Source organism: Mus caroli, chromosome 5 (assembly GCF_900094665.2).
Source record: "Mus caroli chromosome 5, CAROLI_EIJ_v1.1, whole genome shotgun sequence".
Lineage (NCBI taxonomy): Eukaryota > Metazoa > Chordata > Mammalia > Rodentia > Muridae > Mus > Mus caroli.
The window spans coordinates 109,434,789-109,460,922 of NC_034574.1; the positions used below are offsets into that span (position 1 = coordinate 109,434,789).

At 48.8% G+C, this 26,134-nt stretch overlaps 1 protein-coding gene across 1 annotated transcript in view; it reads right to left on the minus strand.

The window, feature by feature from the left end:
- Srrm4 (serine/arginine repetitive matrix 4) overlaps nucleotides 1-26,134 on the minus strand; it is a 157,248-nt gene that overhangs the window by 34,664 nt on the left and 96,450 nt on the right. Inside the window, exons 2-4 of the mRNA XM_021163443.2 lie at nucleotides 10,239-10,385; nucleotides 3,689-3,775; nucleotides 1,778-1,849 (exon numbers count right to left, since the gene is read on the minus strand). Of these exons, the coding sequence (XP_021019102.1) occupies nucleotides 1,778-1,849; nucleotides 3,689-3,775; nucleotides 10,239-10,385 (306 nt within the window). The remainder of the gene's footprint in view (nucleotides 1-1,777; nucleotides 1,850-3,688; nucleotides 3,776-10,238; nucleotides 10,386-26,134) is intronic.

Below are 26,134 nucleotides of genomic sequence, written 5' to 3' on the forward strand. Positions count from 1 at the left end.
ACCCAGTAGTTGGGAACAATTTGAGAGCGGCACCTGGATTTTGCTCACTATTTTGTTTCTGGGGCTCAGAACCTTGAGTGTCAATTGAGGTCAAAGTGAAGTGTTTATGAAAGGTCTCACACTCTGATATCAAGGAAAGGAAAGGCTCAACGTGTCTACTAAGCTCACGATCATCTCCAAGGTCATCAACTGTTGTTAACCAAACATTTCATGAACACAGACTCGGAGAAGATGGGCTGGTGGTGGGGGAGGCGCCCAGAAGGGGGCTTTAGGGTGGACCAGAGTATTCATTCTCATTTCTCCCCACCCTCCTCTCTCTCCAAAGTCTCACTAAATTGACCAGTCTGGCCTTGAACTTGTGACCTTCTTGCCTGGGCCTCATAAGTGGCTGGATTACAGGCCTTGAGTGAGAAGCCACCTGGCTTTCAGGATCCAGGTGTGGGAAAGTCCCGAACACTGGCACCAGCTGCTCAGCACAGGCAGGTGACAAGCGTCTGTCTATACTCAAGGGCATGCCCTTGCCTTAGCATCAGGCTCTGTGGTGGGAATGACTTATGACTCTAAATCAACCACATGTCACCAATCACCCACAATCTCAGCTTAACTGGAAAGTATGAATGGGTGGTAGCCAGTGGGACCAAACCACATTTGAGGACATTCTAGCAACATGGGATGAGTTGTGGCTAAAACCCCTGGACTGAGAAAACTCTTATTTGAAGATGAGGAAAACCCAAATGACCTCTGATAACTGCACACAATTAAACCTTACAGGGGCATCAGACGATGTAAATAAGCTAGAATAAATCACAAGCTGTTCTTCCCCTAAAATCTACAGCCAACTGCAAAGGCTCAGGCCGTGTGTAGGGTAGAGCAGGCTGACCGCTCTTGGACACAAGGTTCCTCTGAGCCACTGGTGGTGGAGCATGGGAAGGGGGTCCAGGAACATGGCTTTCTTTGCAGAGGAAAGGTACCATGGAAGTTTTGTATTGCAAAACTTCTCAATTATAACATGTTGGCTGGGCCCACTGGCTTTGTGGACTCCCAGTCTCCTCTGTAAACATACATGTGCATTTGACTCCGTGTGTGTGTGTGTGTGTGTGTGTGTGTGTGTGTACGCATGCATGCATGCATGCACTGAAGTGTGTTTAAGTATGTGTGTGTGTATATATGTGTGTGTGTGTGCATGTCTCTAGGTGTGTGCAAGTACACTCGAGTGTGTTTAAGTATGTATGTGCATGTGTGTATGGGCATTGTATGTGTGCATGTGTGCATGCATGTGTGTGTATAGCAAACACCAGGTCTGAGGGTCCAAATTCCATGTTTCCCTCTGTTACCCACCCAAGGTGAGGATCCCTGGATGTCCTGTTCTTCAACATGACCCTACCTCTAGGACACAACTGGACTTTGAAATAGTGACCAAGCCATTATGGTCTGCTTCTGGCTTGGCCTGAGATGTGGCAGAAATCGGACAGAACACACAGCCCAACCCTAAGGACCAGGAAGCCCTCTTCCGCCATTCCTTGTTCCAGCCTCTCTTCTAGGCCTGGCTGGTCCCCAAACCTTCCTGAGTTCTTCCGACCAGCTCTGCTTTCTGGTTCCAGTTAGCTTTAATGGATCTCTGTTCCTCCTTGTAACTCACACTGAAGGCAGAGCTAAGACACAGATGACGTGAGCGTGCTGTAGAGATGACCTGAGGTTCTTCCTGTGGCCTTTGGGCCCCTTATCCCTGCCACACCTGGAGCATCCCTGTCTGCAGAGGAGGAAGGACAGACAGTACCTGTGTCGCTTATGTTTCTTGGAGCTTTTCTTCTTCTTCTTCTTGACTGGTGATGGGCTGTAGGATGGGGACCTGCAGGGAGACAGACAGATTTCCACGGGTCCCTTCTTCATAATACTTTAGTTTTTGGGGGGGACCATATACAGGAACAACCCATATACTGATAGTAGCTTGCATTTGTGTTGGATATTATGTGCCCTACACTTAAGTAGATATAATTGCTAGTCTCCTTTTCTAGACCAAAAAAAAAAAAAAGTGAGATTCAGAGAGGTAAAGTGATCTGCCCAAAGACACACAGCCCAGGCAGGGATGGTAAGGGATTCAAACAGAGTTCTCTCTATCCTGGAGGTTTGTTCATTATAACAGCATTGGCCCATGGCTATCCTCTTAGTTAAATCAATCTAAAGGGCTTTCTTGGTCTCATCCGTGGCTTTCCTCCAAAACGCTGCCTCTTCTGTATTCCATGGTCTGTCCTCTGCTATCTCTGGGGTAAGCTTGTGTCACTGACATCATAGCATGGGTGAAGCCACCAAGGGGCACCTGGGAAACAGTTATCCTCCTTGGGGTCATGGGGTTGACTCAGCCTGACCTACAGGCTCAGGCCCCTGAGGGAATCACAGCTTGCCTCCAGCAGGCTAGCAAGAGGCTGAAGCTCAGGGCCAGTGTGAGCCTCTCTAAGAGGGTAGATGTAGGAATCAGGCTTCCTGCAGACAGTTAGGAGAGGTGAGGACTGAGAAGAGCAAGCAGTGGCCTCTCAGAGGGGGCTGGGGGTTCCCTGTGAGAGAGTGCAGCCCCAATTTTCCACAGCGTGTGCTGTTTCCTCCTCTATCTTCTGCACACTTCGAAAATCGGGAAACTCGAGTCCACCCCCTACCTTACAATGGCTGGGTCACTGGGTGTCACTGCACTCCCCCTTCGCCCCATCTGGGCCCGTCCTTAAACTAAGCAGGTGATGGAGAAACCTCTGCAAACCTGGGGCCCAGGCTTGAGCGGTCCAGCATTGCTCTCTGCTGCCCCCTGCAGGCGTTTATAAACACCGCCCGGGAGATTTGGTGCGATCCCCTGCAGCCAGACTTATTCTACACAGGGTTTTGTTTTGTTTTTGTTTTTGTTTTTTTTTTTCTGGAAGTTGACAATGGAATCCGGAAATATTTTTTTAAAAATAAAAAACTTATTAAAAGACGTGTGTCTACCAAGACATTCACTAGGCCTAAAAGAGCCACGCGCTGGTAGTAATGTGAGATACTAACCCTGGGTCAAGAGAGAATCCTAGGAATAAAGTCCAAGGTAGATTCTGTCATCCCATCCTAGGAGCCTTTATCGTTCATCTCTGAAATGGGCATAATGTTTCCCTTGCGGAGTGAGGCCAGGAACGAAAGGAAGGTCGTACCAAGGTGCTGCGCACAAGCCCCTGCACACCATACGCTACAGTCACCCCAGTTCAACATCCGCTATAATAACTGCTTCTTATTAATTGGTCATACATGATTGCTAAACACCGTGTCAGCTGCCTCCATATTTCCCTCCGCCTTTTCCTCTTTTGTGATACAGGGTCCCCCTTTGTAGCCCAGGCTGACCTAGAATGCACCGTGTGACTCTGGCTGGCTTCAAACTCACAGCAATCCTCCTGCCTCAGACTCCCAAGTGCTATGACAGGCAGGAGCCACCATACCCAGGGACTTTTCTCTGCTAATTCTCACAAATTCCAAGAGGCTGGCCAAAATTACTCTCATTTTAACAAGAAGGTGGGAGAAAGAAGCCACAAAAAGTGTAGTCTAAGGTCCCACAGGCAGCTAAGAGGCCAAGAAGGGATTTGAACCCAAGGTGGAGTCACAGTTGGACTTATTACTCCTTTTCTGTCTCTTCTCCTGTCTGAGTCTTTGAAGTCTCATCTCTCATCAGGATCCTTACCTCCTCCTCTTTTTCCTGGTTGATTTCTTCTTTTTCTTTTTCCCCCTGGAGGAAGGTGGTGGTGTCGGGTCTCTGTCTTGAGAGGCACTGTGAGAAAGGAAAAGCCAGGCATGAGAGAGTCCGTTGGCTCCTGGGCTGTCACAGCCAGAGAAAGGGAAAGGACCCAGGACCCACGGTGAACATCTCATTGTCACCTCATGGCTGATTCGGTCACACCTCAGATTAAAAGTCTCAGAGACTTAATGCACGCCTAATGAGACAGACACTGTAGTTACCCAAACACCAATTGATTATTTAAAACAAGGTTTATAGAGGTTAACTGCCCCTTAATAGATTTATTATTGAATTTGTAAATGGTTCACCTCGGTAAATAAATCACTTTAAAAATAATGAGTTGGCAGTCCAACCCACTCCCTTCCCAGTCTACCCCGTCTACACTTCCTGCTGTAAATTTCAGGAGGCAGAAGCTGCGTTAAGTAGATGCCGATTATTAAAAGTGTATTTGTTCGGGTCTAATGTAACAAGATACATATCTTACATCGCTTCGCAGAACCTCAAAAAACTCCACTGCTCTTCAGGAATAATGATTTCCCGTTCAATTAAATCCAAACGCACAGGCTGCAGTTCAATGAAGTCAAGTTATCTCCTTTTATAATTGGGGCAGGCTCCCGGGATTAAAAAAAGGAAAAAAAGAAGAACGCTATCCTATAGCAAAGAGAAACGGTTGCCGATTGAAATTGCTTGAGAACAGAAGTATAGGAGCCCAGCTCACCTTTATTGGAACAGCTAGGAGTCTTCTTATTCTTATTATTTTAGTAGCAACAAAACCAGCACTGGTATGCTTATTGCAAACAAAGAGTTTTATGTATCATGATACACAGTATTTAGAAGGCAGGGCATATGGAGGCCAGAGGGGAACTTTGGGTTTTGTGCATTAGATATCATCGCTGGTTTGTTTGTTTGTTTGTTTCACTAACTTTTATTTCTTCTTTTCTTTTTTTTTTTCTTTCTTTCTGAGACAGGGTCTCATTTTGTAAACCTGGCTATCCTGAAACTTGCTATATAAACCAGGCTGGCTTTGAATACACAGAGCTCTACCGTGCCTCTGCCTCCAAAGTCCTCATAACACAGTCTAGGGGGTCTTTACCCGGTTCGTTTTTCTCTGCCGATTAAATAACTAAAAAGCAGGACAAACCTCAAGCACAACAGATGGCAGTGGAGAAATCTCCAATCTACAGACAGCAGCAGCAGACAGAATCAGCTGTTGAGGACAGGCATTTATCTCGGGGGGCGGGGGAGGACATACACAGAGAAAGATGCTCTGTGAAGCTGTTACCACCATGGCTTTGAGACAGGATCTCTCACTGGCCTGGAACTCACCAAGTAGGTGAGGCTGGCTGACAAACCGCAGAGACCTCCTGTCTCCAGTTCCCCAATGCTGGGATCACAGGGTGGGCCACTGCACCTCAGTCTTTGGTTTCTTAAATCTGGCCCCTGGGATTGAACTCTGGTCTTTATATTTACGAGTCAGGACGCTTGGTTGAGAAAGCCCTTCTCTGCCCTTCTTGTCATTTTATTTCACAGGTGAGGAAAATGGGGTCCAGAAAGTCGAGCTCACTCACCGGTGGCCACACAGGTAGCAATCACTTAAGTTGGGATTTGAACCTGTGTGCTTCCTGCTCTGAGAGTGGCCTCACAAAAACCCTGCTGCCTTCTAGAGCCATTTGGGCAGACAGTCCGATGGCAATGGTCCAACTCATTAAACACCATAAAACTCTGTCATGTTTAATTCCACTTGAGGAGTCTGGATCATTGGGGTTGGCAGGAGGGGTGGTAAGAGATTGAAATGTATGTTAAGGTCTCAGGTCTACCAATAAGTGCACACACACACACACACACACACACACACACTTAAGAGAGTCACTTCCAACAAGTTAAAAAAATAAATATCCTAGGAATCAAATCCCTGGCTACGGAATCTACACCGACATCTATAAAGCGTGAAGCACAATAGACTATCCAGCAAATGAACTGGCTGCTTTTAGAGGCACAGCGGGACACTTTCAACTTCCTTTTCCCAAAGAGTACTTGACTCACAGCAAGAATCTGAGCATTTGCCAGATGACCAAGTGATGGGTGAAGGATCCTGGCTGTGTGCTGAGCCGTCTTGTCTCATCAGAGCACGTCTCAATGCAGTGGCTGGGAATTTGGGGGCGGCATGGGGTGTTTAGAACAAACTGAAGACAGCTACAGTGTACTCATATACATAAAATAAATACATAATTCTTAAAAAAAAAGAACTAGGTTACTTGTATAGTTTTAAAATGTGTGGTGGCCTGAGGAGGTGTTAATTGTAGCTCCTGGTATTGCGGCTGAATCTGCAGAGGTCAAAGGTAAGAAGTATAGCATAAAGAATGAGTGTTCTAGAAACGCACAGACCTGGATGTCTGCTGTAGTTCCCTCTCTAGCTCAGAGATTTTTTTTTTTTAAACTTGGATTGTCATCATCTCAGAGGCAGGGATTAAACTGGGTACCCAAGTCATAACTTTACTGCCATGTGCCCCGGCCCGGCACTGAGTGGGTTGACAGGTAAGGGAATTGTGTGACAGTCACCCGCCATGTAACATCGCTCCAATCAATGAGATGGTCGTCCTGTTAGACGATAATGGAGCTGAAAAACTCCTAGTGAGGGCGTCACTCATGCGTGCGTGTGCGTGTGCGTGTGCGTGTGTGTGTGTGTGTGTGTGTGTGTGTGTGTGTGTGTGGCGCTGGAGGGGGCAAACCACTGTGTTTTCAATCAGGTAAGACATGGTGCAGACAGTTATCTGCTGATCCTTATGCTTGATCTTGCTGACAAAGGGCCGGGGTCTGTAGCCACTGTATTTTTATCATCAGAGCTTAGAAGAGCATTTTCGTTAGGCGATGCCTTTCTACCTCCGTGTCTGCTTCATATCCTGACTTCACTGTTGGCTCTTGTGCTCCATTTGACCTCGGCTGTTTTATTCGCCACTGCTCTCAGAGCTGTCAGCTACACTGAGAACTGTGTAGGCATGATGCCCAGCTTGGGTGCAGACTGTGCTACGTCTTCAGGGTGTTGTGTAAGTCCCCTCTCAGGTGTTTGGACAACAAGATCTTCTGAGGACAGACTCTTCAGAATGTATCCCTGTTATTAAGTATAATCAGTATGACTTCTCCTATCACCAATATGATGGTTATTAATTATCATCATTACTGTGACTTTTAACTCCGCGGAGAATTGGAGGACAGGAGGCCCAGACTCACTGTACGGCTCAGTTGATAACACGGCGTCATCAGTTTTTTTCCTTTAGAAAAATGTAGTCCATCGTATTTCCAGAATCTTCTCCCCTAGCTCTCCGATGCTCTGCACCAGAAGTTTTCTATTTTGAGGACCTCTTGTGTCCTACACGTATGGCTATGGTTAGCATCTGAAACCCCACCACTGCCCCAGCTCATGTCAGAACCCTGCTTCCCTAGGGTAGCTGTTCTGGATCAGCCACATGAGCTTTCAGAGCTGGAGCTTCCATGAAGAAAGTAGGTCAGTAGGTCACCAGAGGTGGGTGGGCCTTTGAAGGTGATACCTGCCCTGGTTTTGGTCATGCTCTCTCTGCACTCTGTCCTGGCCATCAGCTCACACGGTAACCATCCTCGAAGGCGCAATTCCTTAGTCCTTATCCACTCTGGCCATGAGAAATGCCCCTGAATCCAGGAGCCAAAGTAAACCTTTCTTCCCATCCCCCATGCCCTGTTTCTCTCAGGTACTCAGCAGTGCAGAGCAGCTAGCACAGGGCCTGGTCTGTTCTGGTCCTTGCCTCAGTCTCCAGAAGGAGAGGTCTATAGTCCCATCCACAGCTGTTTGACTAAGGTGTGGACCAGAGCTCACAAATGTATCGTCGACATTTGAAAAAGAAAATCAAGTTTTCTGATGAGTGCTTGCAATCAAGACACTGGATGCAATGAATGGATATTGGGGGTTTGCGAGGCAATCAGCCTAACCTAACTGGTGAGCGCTGGGTACCTGTGGGAGACCCTGTAGTGGAAAACAAGCAGTGTCTGAGGAATAACACCTGAGGCTGACCTCTGGTTTCCACACACCCATTCACTATCCCAACAGGTACAGGTACCTACACACACACACACACACACACACACACACATGCATGAACACACGGTCATGCATGTATGCATACAGACACATGCACACACTCACACACATGCATGAACACACACTCATGCACACATTCATACACACACATGCATAAACACACAGTCCTGCACGCATGCACAGGCACATGCACATACATGCACATGCACACATGCACATTCATGGATGCATGTATGCACCCTCACACATGCACCTACTCATTCACACACACACAAGCATGCAGGCATGCACACACACACATTCTCACAGTTGTACATGCATATACTCATAACACAAACTTGCATGAACATACACTCATGTATACATGCGCACACACACAAGAATGCATGCATGCATACCCACTCACTCTCATACTTGTACATGCACACAGTCATACACACACATGCACGAACACACACTCATGCATGCATGCACATACACATACAATGGTTTTATAAACATATTCATATGGGACAATCATGGACCGGGCTCTAGGTGTGTAAGGTAGAAAAGTAGAAACCAGGAGGTGGAGAGTGTTGGGCCCTTCCTTGTCAACCGTAGGCTTGGTTTAGTTAAGGTAAAAACACTGGAATTTATTCATTTTGCGTTTATTATTTAGCATGTCTGTGTATGGGCACACATGCACTTGTGTCATGGTGCACATGTGGAGGTCAGAAGACAACTTATGGGAGTTGGTTCTTTTCTTCTACCATGTAGGACCTGGAGATCTACTCCAGGTCATTAGGCTTGGTAGCAAACATCCTTGTCCCCTGGGCTGTCTAGTTGGCCTCAGCTAGCATTCAAGATAACCAGGTTTAATTACTGGCTGTCATAGGTTGGTCATTGTGCCCCCTTTATGAGCCTTAGTAACACACCACTTATGGGCGTCTTCCACAGTACCTGTCATCTATCAGGGACCAAAGGGACAGTGGCTGAACAGCTGACTTCAGGAATGAGCATGAAGGTCTGAAACTCAGGACACAAAAGTGAAATTATGAATTGAGAGTCCGAGGCTCCTAGAACCTCTGTGTCAGGAGGAACCCTATCATTAGATATCATTAGATGAGTGTATGTTCATGCAAGTTTGTGTTATGAACCCTGACCAATGACCCATGTGGGGGTGAAGCTAGAATATCAAACTGACTGGATTGAGTGATGCCCAGGAGACAGGTAAAGTATACTTTTGGGTTGTGTGTGTGTGTGTGTGTGTGTGTGTGTGTGTGTGTCTGTGTGAGGGTGTTCCTGAGATGATTGATGTATAGAACAGCCAATGAGGAGGGAAGACCTGTCATCACTGTGATGATCCGATATTTGGGGGGCTTTCAAAGGAACAAAGGTACAAAAAGAAAGAGTCTCAACTAGGGAAGGAGTGAAGGTCTCTCTTTCCACCTCCATCTCCTCTTACACCTCCCTTATATCCCTCTCCCCTTCCCTCCCCCTCCCCTCCTCTCCATTACCCCTCCCTTCCATCTCTCTCTCTCCTCACCTTCCTTCCTCCCCTCCATTTCTCTCTCCTCTCCATTCCCCTCTCCCTTCCATCTCCCACTCTCCTCCCCTCCAGTTCTCCTTCATTTCACCCTCCTCTCCCCATCTCCCTCTTCCCCACTCCTCCTCTTCCTTCTCCCCCATCTCCCTGTAATCCTTTTCTCCCCTCTCCCTCCCCATCTTCCCCTTCCCTTCATCTCTCCTTTCTCCTCCCTTCCATTTCCCTTTCCATCTCCTCCTCTACTCTCCCTCTCCTTGATCTCCCCCTCCCCTTTCCCCTCCTTTTCTTCCCACTCCCCAATCCCACCTCAACACAACACCATCACAGAAACAAGTGACCATGGCTTGTACACACTGTAGTTCCAGGGATGACAGTCAAGCACAGTGGTCAGCAATACAGCTGCTATGGAAGTTCAAGTGGCTAAGTGTGTAGTGGTCGAATCCACACTGTGAAGGGGCCAGGAGACAAGACCACCGTGGCCAAGTGCACACACTGTGGAGGAGGCAGAGGATGGCTTTGCAGGAGTCCAGCACATACAGATGAAGGTAAAACTCTAAAGCCAAGAGCCAAAAATAGCCTTCCTCATTTTCTTTCTGTAAGATGTGTCACACTGAGGGGATGCTAACTCATGTGAGCCGAGCCTAGCTTGTCCTCTGTTTGTATAAATACACTGTCATTAGAACTTCAGTATACCCATTTAGTGCCTGGATCTAAAGAGTTGTGACAACAGCCATTGAGTCCACAAACCTAAACTGCTGGCTCTCTGACCCATGACAAAACATGTTAGCCCATGTTCAAGCTCCCAACGAGGAACTCAGGAAAGAGGAGTCAGAGAGGGCACATTTCACTGTCACACATTCAGCTCTAACTTGGTTTGATGGAGGCATGGTACAGTATCTCACCTGTGTGCTCTGGCAGGACCCAGTTCCCTGCAGGCCTTCTCTCTTCCCCAGCTGTTGGTACCCAGGGCCTCAGTGGCCAGATGTTGGCCCAGCTTTTCTGAAGGTCCATCCTGATCTGGGAGCAAGAGACTGCTCTGGGGCTCTGTCCTGCAGGGGGAAGAGATAAGGAGGCAAGCCTGTCAGGGCATTTAGAATCATACATTAAATATTCAGATTTACGATTTTCTAGCTCCTTGCTAGACTGAGATCATTAGATTACCATGGACCTTTTTTTTCTCTGAGTGGAGTGGGATGGGGGGTGGGGCGGGGGTTAGGGAAGGGAGGCATTTCCAGCTCAAGGCAGCCAAGATCCCTGTGTCATCTCCACGGCTCTCTTTTGGCCTTGGTGACTTGAAGGCTACAAACTCTGAACGTTGAAGCCTCTTGGAGGAAGGGCGACATCTGAACCACGACAATTTTTATAAGAAAGAGGTGAGCTGCATTAAGTGAGCTCGGCCTCAGAGTTCATTACTGCTGTATACATGTTCTCCTGACTCAAATATGGAAGAGTCTTGGAGACCAGAATTCACTTTTTCCTCTCAATGAAGCATAGAAGGAATAGTTTAACCTCTCTGCCCCCTCCTTTGCAAAAACTCTATGTCTCTGTATATCTGTCACCTCTTATCCATAGGTATTTATTTATTTATTTATTTATTTATTTATTTATTTATTATTAACAAGTAGTCATCCAAGCTCCAAAAGTAGTACAATGGAACCTCCCATGGTCCTACTGTCTCCCACTTGGGACAGGGCGCATCCTTTAATCCAGCATATCCATACTGTATATGCCACCCACCTGACGTTCGCATAGTAGGTATTTTTAGCAGATTAACTGAGTTGGTACTAGAGCACGGTCTTAGTTAGGGTTTTACTGCTGTGAACAGACACTATGACCAGGGCAACTCTTATAAAGGCAACATTTAATTGGGCTTATAGATTCAGAGGTTCTGTGCATCATCATCCAGGCAGGAACATGGCAGCATCCAGGCAGGCATGGTGCAGGAGGAGCTGAGAGCTCTACATCTTCATCTGAAGGCTGGTGGCAGAATACTGATTTCCAGGCAGCTAAGATGACGGTCTTAAGCTACACCCACAGTAACACACTTTCTCCAACAAGGCCACACCCACTCCAACAAGGCCACACCCCCTAATAGTGCTACTCCCTGGGCCGAGCATATACAAACCATAACAAGCACTGTTCCCAAGTCACCCTTTTGTACTCACTAAGCCCTCAGGTACAGGAGAATGAATGATACCGGGCATTTGACTACACCAGAGGGAACACATAGGTGTTTCCATTTGATGAGACGGTAAACGCACTGAACGGTATTTTGAAAGAGAGAGATCACATTTGTAGTATGATATTTCCCCATTTCCTTAATTATCATTATTAACCTCACACTATACCTAATTTATAAATAAAACCTATTCACAGGCTCCTCCGTAAAGAATCAAAACCACATAGTGTCATAATATGTGCAGTGATTGCTGCTATCCTGGTCTCCAGGAATCCACTGTGGTCTTGGATATTATTCATATCGGATAGGCAGGGAAGACTGGATGCTCTGCTCTACACTCGACATCTGCAGTACACCCGGCCACTGGACTCCTGAGTTCCAAGTTCCTCGGCACTGTAACAGAGAATGCTGTTGGCCCCTGAACAGTTGAATTGGCATGGGGAAAATGATAACTTGTGCCAACCAAAAGATCTAGAAAATATCATTTTACGTTACTTTTGCTTTCCTGTAAAATCAGCCAGTCTGGTGTCTCTCAAAGGGGTGGGGTGACCTACTTGGAACAGCAGTTACCATGAAGGCTTAAGGTTTCTTCCTCCTGCCAAATACTTGGGAGGGGGGTCACTAGTATGCCTCAATGATTTGAGTCCTTGGAAGGGACAAGAGATTGCCTAGTCACTCAAGCCTTTGAGGATCCTGTTGCTCAAAGCCCTGGATCCAAACTAAGAGGATCCAGGAGCTTGAGGTTCCCCAGAGTATCTGAGCTCCTCCTGCTTCCCGACTCCCGGTCAAGCGTCAGTCAAAGTTGCCGCGGCTCGTCTGCACCAGGCTCCTGCATCTCCTGCATCTCCTGCATCAACGGTGGTTTTTATGACCAAGGAATGAACGGATCTGAAATGTTCCCTGATCCTTAGGGTTTCCAGGGAGCAAGCCAAGCCCAGTCCATAAAGAAGCAAGAGCAGAACACATCCATCTCTGCCAGCCACTTATTAGTCTATCTTCAGAAGCAGAGCGGTGAGTCGCTGCCAGCCAAGGGGGAATGGAGATTCTAATCAAGGCGGCCTCCTGCCTGGTCCAGGCCAACCTGCATTCATTTACTCCAACCTCGGTGCCAGCTCTCAGTGTGGGGATGCGGTGACCCAGTCAAGGTTCTCAGTGCAGGGATGCCGGTGACCCAGTCAGGGATGCTACTAGGACCGTGAGGTTTATATCCAGCTGGCAGAGGTGATCGTTGTCACATAACTATGTGTGAAGATTTGTATGTGCTTAGCCCAGGGAGTGGCACTATTAAAAGGTGTGGCCTTGTTAGAGTAGGTGTGGCCCTGATAGAGTGGGTGTGACTTTGTTGGAATAGGTGTGTCGCTGTGGGTGTGGCCTTTAAGACTCATCCTAGCTGCCTGGAAGCCAGTCTTCTAGCAGCCTTCAGATGAAGATGTAGAACTCTCAGCTCCTCCAGCACCATGCCTGCCTGGATGCTGCCATGCTCCTACCTTGATGATAATGGACTGAACCTCCGAACCTATAAGCCAGCCCCAATTAAATGTTGTTCTTATAAGATTTGCCTTGGTCATAGTGTCTGTTTACATCAGTAAAATCCTAACTAAGACAGTGTGGAAAATGTGACTTATTGAACATGACCATTTTAGGATGAGGATGGAGTAGCCTAGAGAACTGGGAAGGTAGGAGGGTGATTATTAATTCACAGACTCAGAAAAGACTCCTTTGATGAGCCACAAATGGAGAGGGAACTCGCAGGGCTAACATTCAGAACGAGGTGGCCTAAAATGTATCCACAGATCGATTGACACTATGGTCAGCCATTTTCCCTTCACTGGAAATAACAGATTCAGCCAATGAGTTGCTTGCCATCAGTAAGCGGGACACGTGATCGTGTATGACTCTCGGACTATGTCATGAGGCAGCATTTGCCTTGCTCTCCTTGAGTGAGGGACCATCATCTGCCATGCTGTAAGAACACTCAGGCCCACGGAGAAGCCTGCTGCCAGTAGCCAGTGCTGACATCCAGCCATTCAAGCAAGCATGTGGACGCGAGCCCTCTAGAACAGAACAAGCTTTTGGCAGAGAACATAATCCTTGTGGCATTGGATGACGACCTCGTGAGGTGTGCTGAGCCAGAATGGTACAGCCTCAACTCACTGAAACTAAAACACAACTGCTTACTGTCCCGTCTCCGCCTCCACCCCTCCCCGCCCCGCCCCACCCTGCCTGAGCAAGGATTGGGAGTGATTTTAGTTTTGTTTTCCACAACAATGCGTCCCTTCTGTACGGGTATCTGCAGAAAGGGGGAGGTGGAAGGATTTAAGCTGAAAGACCTCAGCACCTGCAGGAAGGGCAAGAGGTGAGATGAGAGAAGAGCCCTTTGCAGTGAAATTTCTGTAGCTATGCACTGAGAGATGTGCTAGCCTAGCTTGATCTTTTTTCTCCAATAGTGCTAGCTCCAGCTTTCTGGACTGGGGTACCCCACTGGGAAATCTGCGGTAAAACAAACAGAAATATAATAAATTCTACAGAAAGCGCTGAAGGGCGGGAACAGGCTCCTCCATGATAGAACATTCAATTCCAGGCAAACTGACATTTTGTGGCTCAGCTTCCCACTGCCTCCTGGTCTCTTGTGTCTTTCCTACAGATCCACATACACACGTGTACACATGTGGAAGCCAGAGGTCAACCTCAGATACCATTCTGAGATAGAGCCTGTCTCTGGGACTCAGGGCTTGCTTCCCAGTGAGTTTTAGGTGTCTTCCTGTCTCCACTTTTCCAGGCCTATGGTTTCAAGTGTGTACCACCACACCCAGCTCCACTCATGGGCACAAGAGATGGAACTCGGTTGTGCGGCAAGCACCTGAGTGGTTGAACCATCTCCGAGCTTTGCTCAGCTTTCTTGAAACCAGAAGTGAGAGCGACCTTAGAGTTCCATGTTTCCCAAGCTGGCCCTGCTATCAAAAAGGTTCCCAATGAGGTTTCTGAAGAAACACCCTAGGACCCTAGACACCTCGTGAGGTGTGCTGAGCCAGAATAGTACAGCCACATCCTCAACTCACTGAAACTAAAACACAACTGCTTACTGCCCCGCCCCCACCCCGCCCTGCCCCTCCCCACTCTGCCCAAGCAAGGATTAGGAATGGGTTTTGTTTTGCTTTGTTTTCCACAATAATGTGTATATTATATTATAATGAATGAGAGTCTCAAAGAGGTTGACCCAGGAATCTACACACTAAAGAAACATCCCAGATAAGATAGCTGTTTGTCAGACCACGCGCACAATCCAAAAGATGCCACAGGATCTGGCCTCAGTCCCATCTCCTGCTTCTCTCCGAATCTTTCCATTGTTCCAGCCTTATGGTCTTCTTGCTGTTTCTCAAATAGGTCAGAAGCTTTTCCTGCCCCAGGCCCTTGGCACCTGCTGTTCTGTGCACCTGGCACGCAGCTCCTGCAGCACCTTGCCTGGCCATCTCCTCATCCTCTCTCAAGGGTCACCTTTGCAGAGAGCCAAACCTGACTTCTGTGTCTTGCCTCCTCTTCACACGTGGTAGGCTCGCCGCTTTCCTCGCTGACAATTTTATACCTCCTTTAACTGACACTCTTCTGCATGAGCGTGTGAGTTCTTGAAATGGGGACCAGTCCTCTGACTATCATGTCATCAGAACATATGACGCTGCATCCATTTGCTGCTGAAGGGACAGAGGGATGAACACGGGAAATTCTGGTGACAGATCCTATGTGCAGACTGTAGATCAGGCTTGACCCTCTGTTACAAATCAAGGTGATGGGACTTGACTGCAAAGAGTCACAGCCCTTCAAGGGAGCTGGCTTTAGCTTCAGCCTGCATCATGTCTTTCTGTTTTCAGTCTTGTGTCTTCTCAGGGCTTCTAGAAAAAAGATTCAGTGTTCCAGATCTACTGAAGCATGCCCGCAGCTGCTTTGTCTTTACCACAGAGTTACTCAGTGTTGTAATGTCTTTTCTTAATACTTAAAAGAAGGCAAGATCTTCAGGGGACAGCTGAGAGTCAAGGGCCGGCACACTCTACTTCACGGGAGGGGGGGGGGCGGGTGCTCAAGTTCCTGAGGCTTTTCCTTCCTCTCTGCATTCCTGCTAATCAGAGGCCCTGGAATGGCTGCTGCCTGTAGTCATGGCAACGAACAGCTGATTCCTAGCCTCTGATAAGAGTCAGGGCTGAACTTTGTAAAAAAAAAAAAAAAAAAAAAAAAAAAAAAAACCTCTCTAAGATGCCTGGGTCTCTAGCTGCTTGTTGGATTCTCCATCAAAGCATCCACCGATGGAGCAGAGTTTCCAGCGGCTCCCAACAACAACAGCAGCAGCAGCAAAACACGTTCACTTGGCCTGGAGTCAGAGGCCAATCCTCATGACCCTAGCCCTAGGCAGAGTTAACAGGGTTTTAGAAACAGACAAACAAGGCTTGACCACAAGAGCTTTAGAGCCAAACCACCTCCATGGAGAGTGGGGAAACTGGGGTCTCTTATATTTTTGGTTGTGAGCCTAGCCTTTAACGGCTGAGCCATCTCTCCAGCCTGAAAACTGGGGTCTCAAGACGCACAGTCTATGTCATTATCCACATCAGAGCCAAGCTTGATGCTGTGGCCTTTCGTCCCCTTGGCCAGTACTCTCTCTGCAACCCCTTGGTCATAACTGCAGTTTGCATCTATTAAGTGCCCACTGAATGCCAGACGCTGGGACGGACTGTTCTTTCTTACCCTCCAGCACACTGGCGTTCTAAAGAAACAAGCCAGCAGGTGCAGTCAGTTCCACTGAGTGTGGAGAAACTGAGGGATGGAGATGGAAATAAATACCCAGCCAACATGCCAGAGGAGGGGAGGGAGGGATGGAGGGAGAGAGGAGTACCCTGAGATTCTGAGGCATACTTCAAAACTACAAGGAGGTGCTGAGCAGAGGCATAGAACACACTGGATAATTCCTCTAGTGTCTGCAGGACAGGAGCATCACAGAGCTTGGCATGTATCTTATGCCTCACAAGGAGAAGCAGTCCTTGGCCACTGGCTCTGAGATATTCCTGACTCGGATTTGCCCCATCCCCATCCCCCATAGCTGTGCCTGTGTGTTCAGCATTTCTAACCTGGCCTCTCAGTGGGTGCTGAGGACCCTGTACAGTATGCAGCATGGTTAACATCCCTCCCCATCCCACTGCTGAGGGCCCAGACAAGGCGAGGGAAAGGGACTTGCCCAGGCCCCCACACGCTTGCTCTGCCTCCAGGCTGTGAATAACCAACCCACCCTTGTTCCTGTACTGGCAACAGGCCTGGGATCTTCTGTCTTGCATTCTCCTGAGAAGCGCAGAACTTCAGGCTCCCGAGACTCCAGGAAATCCCAGAATTCATCCCGGAGATGACCCAGTCCAGCAATAAGATGGATGTGGCTAATTTGTGCCTCAGCTCCTGGGACTCTGGCCCGGAGTCTTGGAACTCCAGGTCTTTTTCAAGGTTAATCTAGTTAATTAAGCCTGCTTGGAGGTAATCTACGGGAGCCCTGACCCTTCGAGCTTTCCTTATCTCGGCTGGAAGAAAGCAACAAAGCCCGGGAGAAGATTGGGAATTCTGTGGTGGAGAGTGTCCTTTGGATGCGGGCACATTCGTGTGTATTTTAGTAAAGGCTGGATGAAAAACAAGAAAAGTTTCCTAAGATGATGTTCCCTCTGCCTTCCATTCATTGCCCAACAGATGTTCACCGAGCATCAACTTGACGGTGCATTACAAGAATACGAAAGTCCAGACCACAACACGGCCCCTCCAGGAGGCTTCATCATGGAAGCAGAGGAAATCCCTAAACTAGGAAATAAAAGCCGGGGGACTAAAGTGTAAGGAGCCATGATGCCACACACCAGCACCCAAACCAGCCTGGAAGATGTGGGCAGGGGACCCTGAGATCCCTGGAAGGTGAACGGAAACTGGTCAGAGAAGCAGAGAGGGAAGGCCATAAGAGCAGAGAAACTGCTTATAACTACACAGATGTTAGAGTAGACAGATGGGGGGGGGGGGGGGGAGGGGAGGGTGGATGGTAAGCGTTGGGCAAGAGAAAGAAGAATCTTTCAGAGCTACGGGCACAGCTTTTTCTTGGGCTTTAGTGTGCCCGTGAGCCACTAGGCGATCCTGTCCCGGTGAATGCTGATTCAGTGGGGCTGGGGAGAGCTTGGGTGATTACATCCTAACCCATTCCCGGTGCTGCTGTTCCTGTACCGCACTTGGAACAGTCAGGTTGCAGAGTCTGCACAGGATTTAGGCTTGATCCTAGGCTGACCTGTGTAGTAGACAGGGTCAGTGGTTCTCAACCTGTGGGTCATGGCCCCTTTGGATGAGAAACAACCCTTCCGCAAAGGTTGCCTAAGATATCAGAGATCTCAGGTAATTTACATCAGGATTCAAAACAGTAGCAGATTTTTCAGTTATGAAGTAGCAACGAAAGTAATGTTATGGTTGGGGGTCACCACAGCGTGAGGGAACGGTGTTAAAGATCTCCGCAGCGTTAGGAAGGTTGGGAGCTATTGAGACAGGCAGTCTTCTACGCTGCTTTCCTGAGACTGTGGGTGAATGCTTCCGGGATGCGAGCGCATGCGCGCAAGAGAGAGACAGACACAGAGACTTGTAAATCAAGTGCAGATTAATAATAATAATAAAAAAGTTAAACATGGAAATATCGGCTCAGAGTTTCTGGTCCAGCTCAGTCAAGTAGGTCAGTCTGTCAGCTGGTCCTGGGTTTTGAACCCTCATTACAGAGCACACCTGTATTTTGGCCCTCATTCCCAACCCCAGTCAACCCCCAGCCCACCCAGTCATGTCTCTTTCCACTGGCTGGCTTGTTGACTGACTGCTGCTGTCCAGTGAGGGATCAAACTGACGAGCAGGGGATTAGAACTCATGGCTGGACCTGCCTAGAAGGAACAGCATCCCACTCGGAAGTGTCATGAAATAGGTGACACCTTGAAAGCACTAGCTTAGGAGTCCCACTGACCTGGGTTCTAGCTCTGATCCTGCCACTGTCTGTGGCCATGGACAAAAGTGTTGTCCAGCCTGGGACCTTTGCATCTGCCAGGATTGCAGACCCAGGCTGTGGATTCCTGTTGAGAGCCACTTTTGTTTACAGAACACACAGCACCCCTGGAGAGACCACACAAGATGGGTCCCTTAAAGACAGGGGTTCTCACCAGTCCTAATACCGTGACCCTTTAACACAGTTCCTCACACTGGTGACCGCCAACCATAACATTATTTTCATTGCTACTCCATAACTGTAATTTTGTTGCTGTTTTGAATTGTAATGCAGATATCTGTGTTTTCTAATGGTTTTAGGCGACCCCTGTGAAGGGTTGTTTGTGACCCTGGGTTAAGAACCACTACTCTAGGGGATCATGGCTGCTGCTGAAAGGAGGGATGAAGTGAGCAGAGATAGCTCTCCACATGAGACCTTTTCAGCCTCAGAGGGAACCTGGGTCCAGCGTGGTGGTGTGGCAAGACCTGGTACAAGAGCTGGCAGAGAGAAAACTCCTGATAGGGGCTACCAACAACCATTTGACTTTTCTCCATTCAGGGCTCAGTTATTGAGCACCTACTACATGCAATCTATGTTGTCAGTACCCAGGAGGCAGCCAGGCCCAATGACAAAGATGTCCCTGCTATGTGTAGTTTTTATTCATTCTATTGAGGTGGGTAGAAGACTGCAGAGAACAGATATAACCACCACGCGATAAACATGGAGACCATGAGATGGTGATGAGAGATGCAGGAGACAGAGTGCTCCCAGGAGGGACATTAAGTGTTTCCGGGAAAACATTGCAGTTTCAAATGAGCTAAGCGGAGGTGACATTCCAGCAAAGGTAAGAGAGTGAGCCTGGAGCATGCCTGGGAGAATTGTAATGGGCAGAGGACACAGCCAGTGCAAAGGCCCTGCCTGAGGTAGGAGCACACCAGAGACTGAGGATCAGAAGTGAGCCGGAGCTGGGCGAGGTGGCGCACGCCTTTAATCCCAGCACTTGGGAGGCAGAGGGAGGCGGATTTCTGAGTTCGAGGCCACCCTGGTCTACAGAGTGAGTTCCAGGACAGCCAGGGCTATACAGAGAAACCCTGTCTTGAAAAACCAAAAACCAAAACCAAACCAACCAACCAACCAACCAACCAACCAACCAAACAAACAAACAAACAAAACAAACAAAACAAAACCCAACCAACCAAACAAAAAAATCACTAGTGAGCCGGAGCTAAGTGAGCGGTGAGTAGGAGGTGTGGTTTCAGACAGTGAGGGGTTGGCTCCTTAGGGTCTGCAGAGCCCTTGGAAGGAGCTGGGTTCTCACTTCAGTGGGCTCTGAGCAAAGGAGTCATGATGTGGCTCCGATATTAAAAAAAAAAGTCTTCTCTGGCCCTCATTCAGTGGAGACAGCAAGGGAGCTGGCAAGATATAGGGAGAACAGTGGACGGAGCTAGACAGGGGGAGAGCAGTGGGCAGGGCGAGACAGAGAAAAACGGTGGGCGGAGCTGTTGCTGTTGCTGCCTTTAGGCCTGGCAGAGCCCGGATTGTCAGTCACGGCAGAATCAACGGGGTCTGCATATGGATTGGAGATGGGGCATAAAAGAGAGGTCAAAAGTCACCCCAAAGTGTGTGACTGTCTCTCACGGAGCTGGGAGGGTAGAGTCAGGTGTGTGTGAAGGGTCCTCTGGAGCTCAGTCTTGGAGACTATTAGGATCTATGAATGACACGCCACACCAGGTTTCGTTGTGGCGTTTTTTTTTTTTTAAAGATTTATTTATTTATTATATGTAAGTACACTGTAGCTGTCTTCAGACACTCCAGAAGAGGGCGCCAGATCTCATTACGGATGGTTGTTAGCCACCATGTGGTTGCTGGGATTTGAACTCTGGACCTTTGGAAGAGCAGTCGGGTGCTCTTACCCACTGAGCCATCTCACCAGCCCTGTGGCGTTTTTTTTATACACGTCCATAATATATTTTGACTATATTCACCGCCATCACCATCTCTCAACATCCTGCCAGTCTGACTGATCCTTTCCTCAACCAGTCACTCTGGCGGCACTCTCATATCTTTTTATTTACTTCCTTTGGCGATACAGCGAGTCTCATTACAGTATTACAGAAGCATGGGCCTCTTGCCAGTCACTACACCACTGAAGAAAAATATCTCTCCCTTCCCTGGTCGCTGCTAACTGCTTATGGATGCTCAGGGAGAGATGTGCCTCGTGAGCCAGTCCCCCAAGTGTTATTTTGAGATGCCAGTTAGATACCCACACCGGACTGGGCAGCGGGCAGCAGGAAATAGGAGCTTGGATGTCAGCCGACACATAGGAACTGAGAAATGCATCTGAGAGATGCTGCATTCAGTACAGTAAAAGCAAGGGTTGGACCATTTGGAGTTAAGGTGGAGCATCTGGCTGGACTTTGGGGGGGACAGGACAGGGAGGGAGCTTTGAGGTCATCCTAGAGGAATTTGGGGATAATAAAATATCTCTGTAGGAGTGCTCCATCTGGATGGACCGGCTGGTTCTTAAGATATGCTCACAGAGCACAGAAAGGTCCAGTTCCCCTATTTAGATGCATAAATTCATTCATTCAATCATTCATCCATTTTATGCATCCCCTCACTCTCCTGCTAACCTTGTCATTTTACTTTCAGTAGACCCAGACATGAGTCCTTTCCTTAAGTTTGAAGTCCAGCAGGAAAGACAGGGCTATGCATATAATAAATCATTCCACCTGGGAGGAAAACATCCAAGAAAGAGCCAGGGAGGAGAGGAGTCAGTCTGCAGGAAGCAAAGCCAAGTGGGTGCCGGAGGCCAAGTCTAGTCCAGGAGGATGTTGAAGAGGCTAGACAGGAGCTGTCAGAGAATCCGACTGATCGTTCACCAGCTGGGGGGCCTGGCCCAGTCCCTTCCTTCTTGCTGAAAGTGCAGTCGCCTGGCAGAGCTGCCCCGTGGGGAACAGAAGAGACAACATGTGCCCTGTGCTCAGATACCGCCTGGCTCTTGGTGGCACTTTCAAGCTTGCCTCTGGGGACACACTCATTGCTGATTCTGATGGCTTTCCCTGAGAGAGCCGGAGGAGGAGAGGGAGGAAGGTTGGGGTGCCATTGGGGGTATGTTGTAAAGCTTCATGCCAGGTTAGCTTTGGTGCCCACCAAGAAGCGTGTCTGGTTCGGCACCTGTTAATACCATGTGTTACATTCTTCAGTGTGTCCTGGCTTCTCTCTTAATAATTCAAGGATGGGTGAATTGTCCTCTCTCTACATTCAGGGCTAACTACTGAGCTCCTGCAGGAAGAGAAATACACACACACACACACACACACACACACACACACACTACATATGTACACACATGTGCACATGCACACCTACCCACAAACACACACATGCACACGTGTATGTACACATATACACATGCACACACTTACACACACATGTACATACATATGTACATACATGTGCACATGCACACCTACCCACAAACACACACATGCACACATGTATATGCACACATACACACATGCACATACATATACATGCACACACACATGCATGTGTACACACATGAATGCACACACGGACAAACACACATGCACACAACACCCCACACATGCATGTACATGCACACAGAGACACAAGCACGCGTGTAAGCACACACATGTACACATATGTCGCGTGTCCACCTCCCTACTCACACACATATACACTTATGCTGCCCCAGACTGCATGCAGTTGGGGACAACATTCTTAACAAGCAGAGGACAAGCAGCTGCAGAAGCCTACAGAGAGGACAGAGCAGACAAGCCACTAATCTCGTTGGCAGGCGGCAAGCAGACAGGGAGCTCCGAGGACTGGGCTCGTTAGTTTTAAAATAACACAGCAGAGAACCAAGATAAAGGGTTTCCATGGGGGAAGCTGTCAGATACCATGTCTCACATGCCAGAGACACCAGAGGGACCACTGGTCCCTCTCCCTGAGTTGTCTGTATCACTAGACCCCTGTGTCAGTGTTTGTCAGAGCCAAGTCGGCTCTGAAGACACTGGGCCCAAGCACGGTAAGCTTATATAGTCCCTGTGGACAGTGATGGGGGCAGGGGCAAAACCGAGCTCATCAACTCTGCAATGGAGTGGGTACCACTGCTCAGTCAGACTCCTGGTTCTTCCCGAGCTGTCTTCTCCCATGCTGTCCTGCGGACACAACCCTTCTGTCCTGAAGTCACTCCCACCATCTGTCAGTCAGGCATGCTCTGCTCTTCGCTCCTCTGTTCTTGGATCTTCTGTCTAAGACACGGACCCAAGGCTCTTCTCTACTGAATGCAAAGCGACCATGAAGACTGCGGTTGTCTGGGGCTGTCATAGATGTGACGTGTTGGTCTGGATGTTAGGATTACCTGCCGTCTAAGGGGGTGGTGAAATGCTTAGCAAGTTTCTGAACACTGAGTAAATGACTGATGCGTGTTGTTGCTGTTGTTGTTGGGTTTGGGGGATGGAGATGAGGAGGGTGATGATGGTGATGTGGTGATGGTTGGACCGTGAAAGGCAGTCTGTGTTCTGGTTGAGCAAGAATTACTCCAGAGACCCAGTAGAAAATTCTACAAGGGACGGAACCATAAGCTACACCCCCAGACACAAATGCCTGACACCACAAGCCCTCAACTCCATCATGCTGTGGCTATCAGTCACACAGGCAATGCCCCAAGCTCCTGGTATTCTGGCTCCACACCCACAGTTACCTGGCAACAACCAGGTATGCCCTGCCCCACAGTTACCTGGCAGTAAAAGGAGCTGCTTGTCCCCTCCTCTCTCTCTTGTCTCTCTTAAGCTCTTGTTTTCTTACTCTCACTTCTCCCTCTCCTCCCCTTCCTTCTCTCTGTCCACCAGGCCATGGATAGCCTCTACTTCTCTACCTTCTTAGTCTCTCTCTCTCTCTCTCTCTCTCTCTCTCTCTCTCTCTCTCTTCTACTATAAAGCTCTAAAACCATGGACAACCTCCTATCATCTAGATTCGCCATGCTGGAGCAATGGATTAGACCTACCCCTAAAGAGCCCCATCTAATCTCCCACAGGAAGGCTTCTTGGCATTTCCAGCTGCCAGACCGGACCAAGGACTCTCACCCATGTGGGAACCACCCAGCGCTTTCTCCCCCTGCCCCTTCTCCCTTCCGCCCCGGGGCTGACCAAGCTGCCCCTGGGCCCCCCACTTTGTTCTCAGCTCTTCCTCAACATCCAGCAGAGTCTGGGATGTCCGAGACTGAGAACCTGTTGTCTCTGGCCTCCATGAGGCCCAGAGACCCCAGAGCCAGCTCTTCCATGGTTCTCAGCGGTCTGTGGTGCCGAAGAGTCAGAGCCAAGTCTGTGCCTTCCCCACGTCCCCCGGAGAGGGGTCCGGCGGCCTAACACGGCCTGATGCGCGGCGGTTCCGTGGGGTCCCACGGCAGTCTCCCGAGTCTACCTGTCCAGTCTCCCCGAGCTCTGGCGGGAATCGAGTCTCTCCTACCCCCTTATTTTCCCACATCTGGCACCTGGCAGGTGATGATGGTGATGATGATGGTCATAGTGATAGAGGTGAGGGTGATGATGACCGTGAGGATGCTGACCCTGATGCTGACAGTGATATCAATGGCAGGATGGATGCATGCCGTGGCCATTCCATACCAATCCCACCAATCAGCAGAAAGCTTTCAGAAGATTCCACCTCCATTGCCCAGAAACCAATCACCAGTGTGCTCTCAAATCACCCTTTCTCTCCTCCCTCGTTAGGCTTACCCCAATCCATCCTTTGTCTACACCACGCTCTCCTTCTTGTAGAAGAAAGGGAACCCTGGGGAAAGCCAGTGTCTAGCTTTGCATGGCAGTAGCCATTTCTCAACTCCGGCTCAGGCATCGGGTCCTCTCACTCATGGGAGTGGCTCCTCCACACCGTTTCTGAAGATGCAACTGTTGGCAAAGGTCTGTTCCTCCGTGGAGATGTTTTATCAGCCTTTTAAAAGTCAAACCCATTACCCGAGGATTGTGAGTTTATTAGGGAAGTTCATCTTTATTAGGTAGCCAGACTCACGATCACCTCCCATTGAATTTTATGGGCTCGCTCCTTGGCCCCAAAGGGATTTCGAACAAGTGTACATGCATGTGTGCATTTGTGTGTACGTGTACTGGGACACCTTAGGAAAGCTCCCTCCTGCATGTGTATGAACAGCCATCTCTTAAAGCTCCATGGCTTCTCAACTGATAACAGGTAGGAATTTAACAGTCAGAAGCCACCAGGGCTTTGGGATCAAGCTGACTGGAGCTTAAAGCTGGTCCTGCTGTTTTCCCCGCTGTGATCTTGGATGAGCCCTTTCACGTCCCTGGCAACATGGAGATGATTACGGTGTCTGTGAGCAGACACTAGTGGGAGCATAAGACCTTTCCTGATGCAGTGAAGGTGCTCTGTCAGTGTTAGCTGTCACTGTGGTTGCAATTATTCATTGTTAATAGCCACGGGGCAGCTGCAGCCTTCCTGTCTTTGCTGGAGCTGTCCATTTCCTTGCTTAGACTGTGTTCTCTCTCCCTGGCTTGGCCAGAGGAGGCCTTGCTCATCCTTCTAGGCTCAGGGCAGCCATCTCCTGACTTCTCTCACGTTCCTCTTGCTCTGGAACCACCAAGACCCCAACAGCATTCTCCACCGGATGCTGCACAAGGCCACCCGTGTACTCAACTCTCCATTTCTGTGTTTTAGAGCCGGAGCTAATAATCCGTCATGGGTTTAGATGCTTATAGGGAACACACGCTTATTAGGCTGAGCACAATATCTTATCGTAATTATAATTGCAATTACGATCCAAAGAAGCTTGTTTGATCCAATATGAAGAAGAATTTCCACGTGGCAAGGAGTCCTGTGGTTCTCCTTTCCTATAGAGCTCTGAGACTGGCGTCTTACTTCCTATTTGCCTGGACCAATTTGGGGAGCCGGAGACACAAGGCTGTGACCTCTAAAGAGCCTTCCCAGTGCTGAGACCTTTGCGGATCTGATTATTCTCAGATTTTAAGTCACCCACATCTTTTTGGTTCTTTCTCAGTACATTTGGGGGTAATACAGTGAGCCACTGGTCTTCAAGCTGTCACCTCCAACTGCAGTGTCAGAGCCAACAGTCTCCATATTGAACGAGACAGCACTAAGTGCCAAGCATGCTATCAAGGTATCTAAAACCCATGATATCATTCAAATCTCCAAAGCCCTTGAGGGAGGTACTACAAGAGGCTCAGAAGGGTATAGTGACTTGCTTAAGGATCCACAGTAAGCCGAGAGTAATCCCAGCATCCTAAAGGAACTATAGCTTGGTGCACTTGACTTCCCGATGCAGCACGGCCCTGCGACTCCAGAGTGTCTGGAGTAATCACATCCCTTTCTGCTCTGGTCCTGTCCCTGTGTGACCACCTCCTTCCCCTCCCCCGCTGGCTTCTGCTGGCTTCTCCTCAATTTTCTCGCCTGAGCCCGGCTCCCTGCCTGGTGTCTGCTTGGTCTATTGACCAAGTCATTCAATCAATCAGCTGGCTTGCCCTGACAGCTCAAAAAACACCCCATCCACCGATTTTCCCTCCAGCGCCTTTCCGAGGTCCACA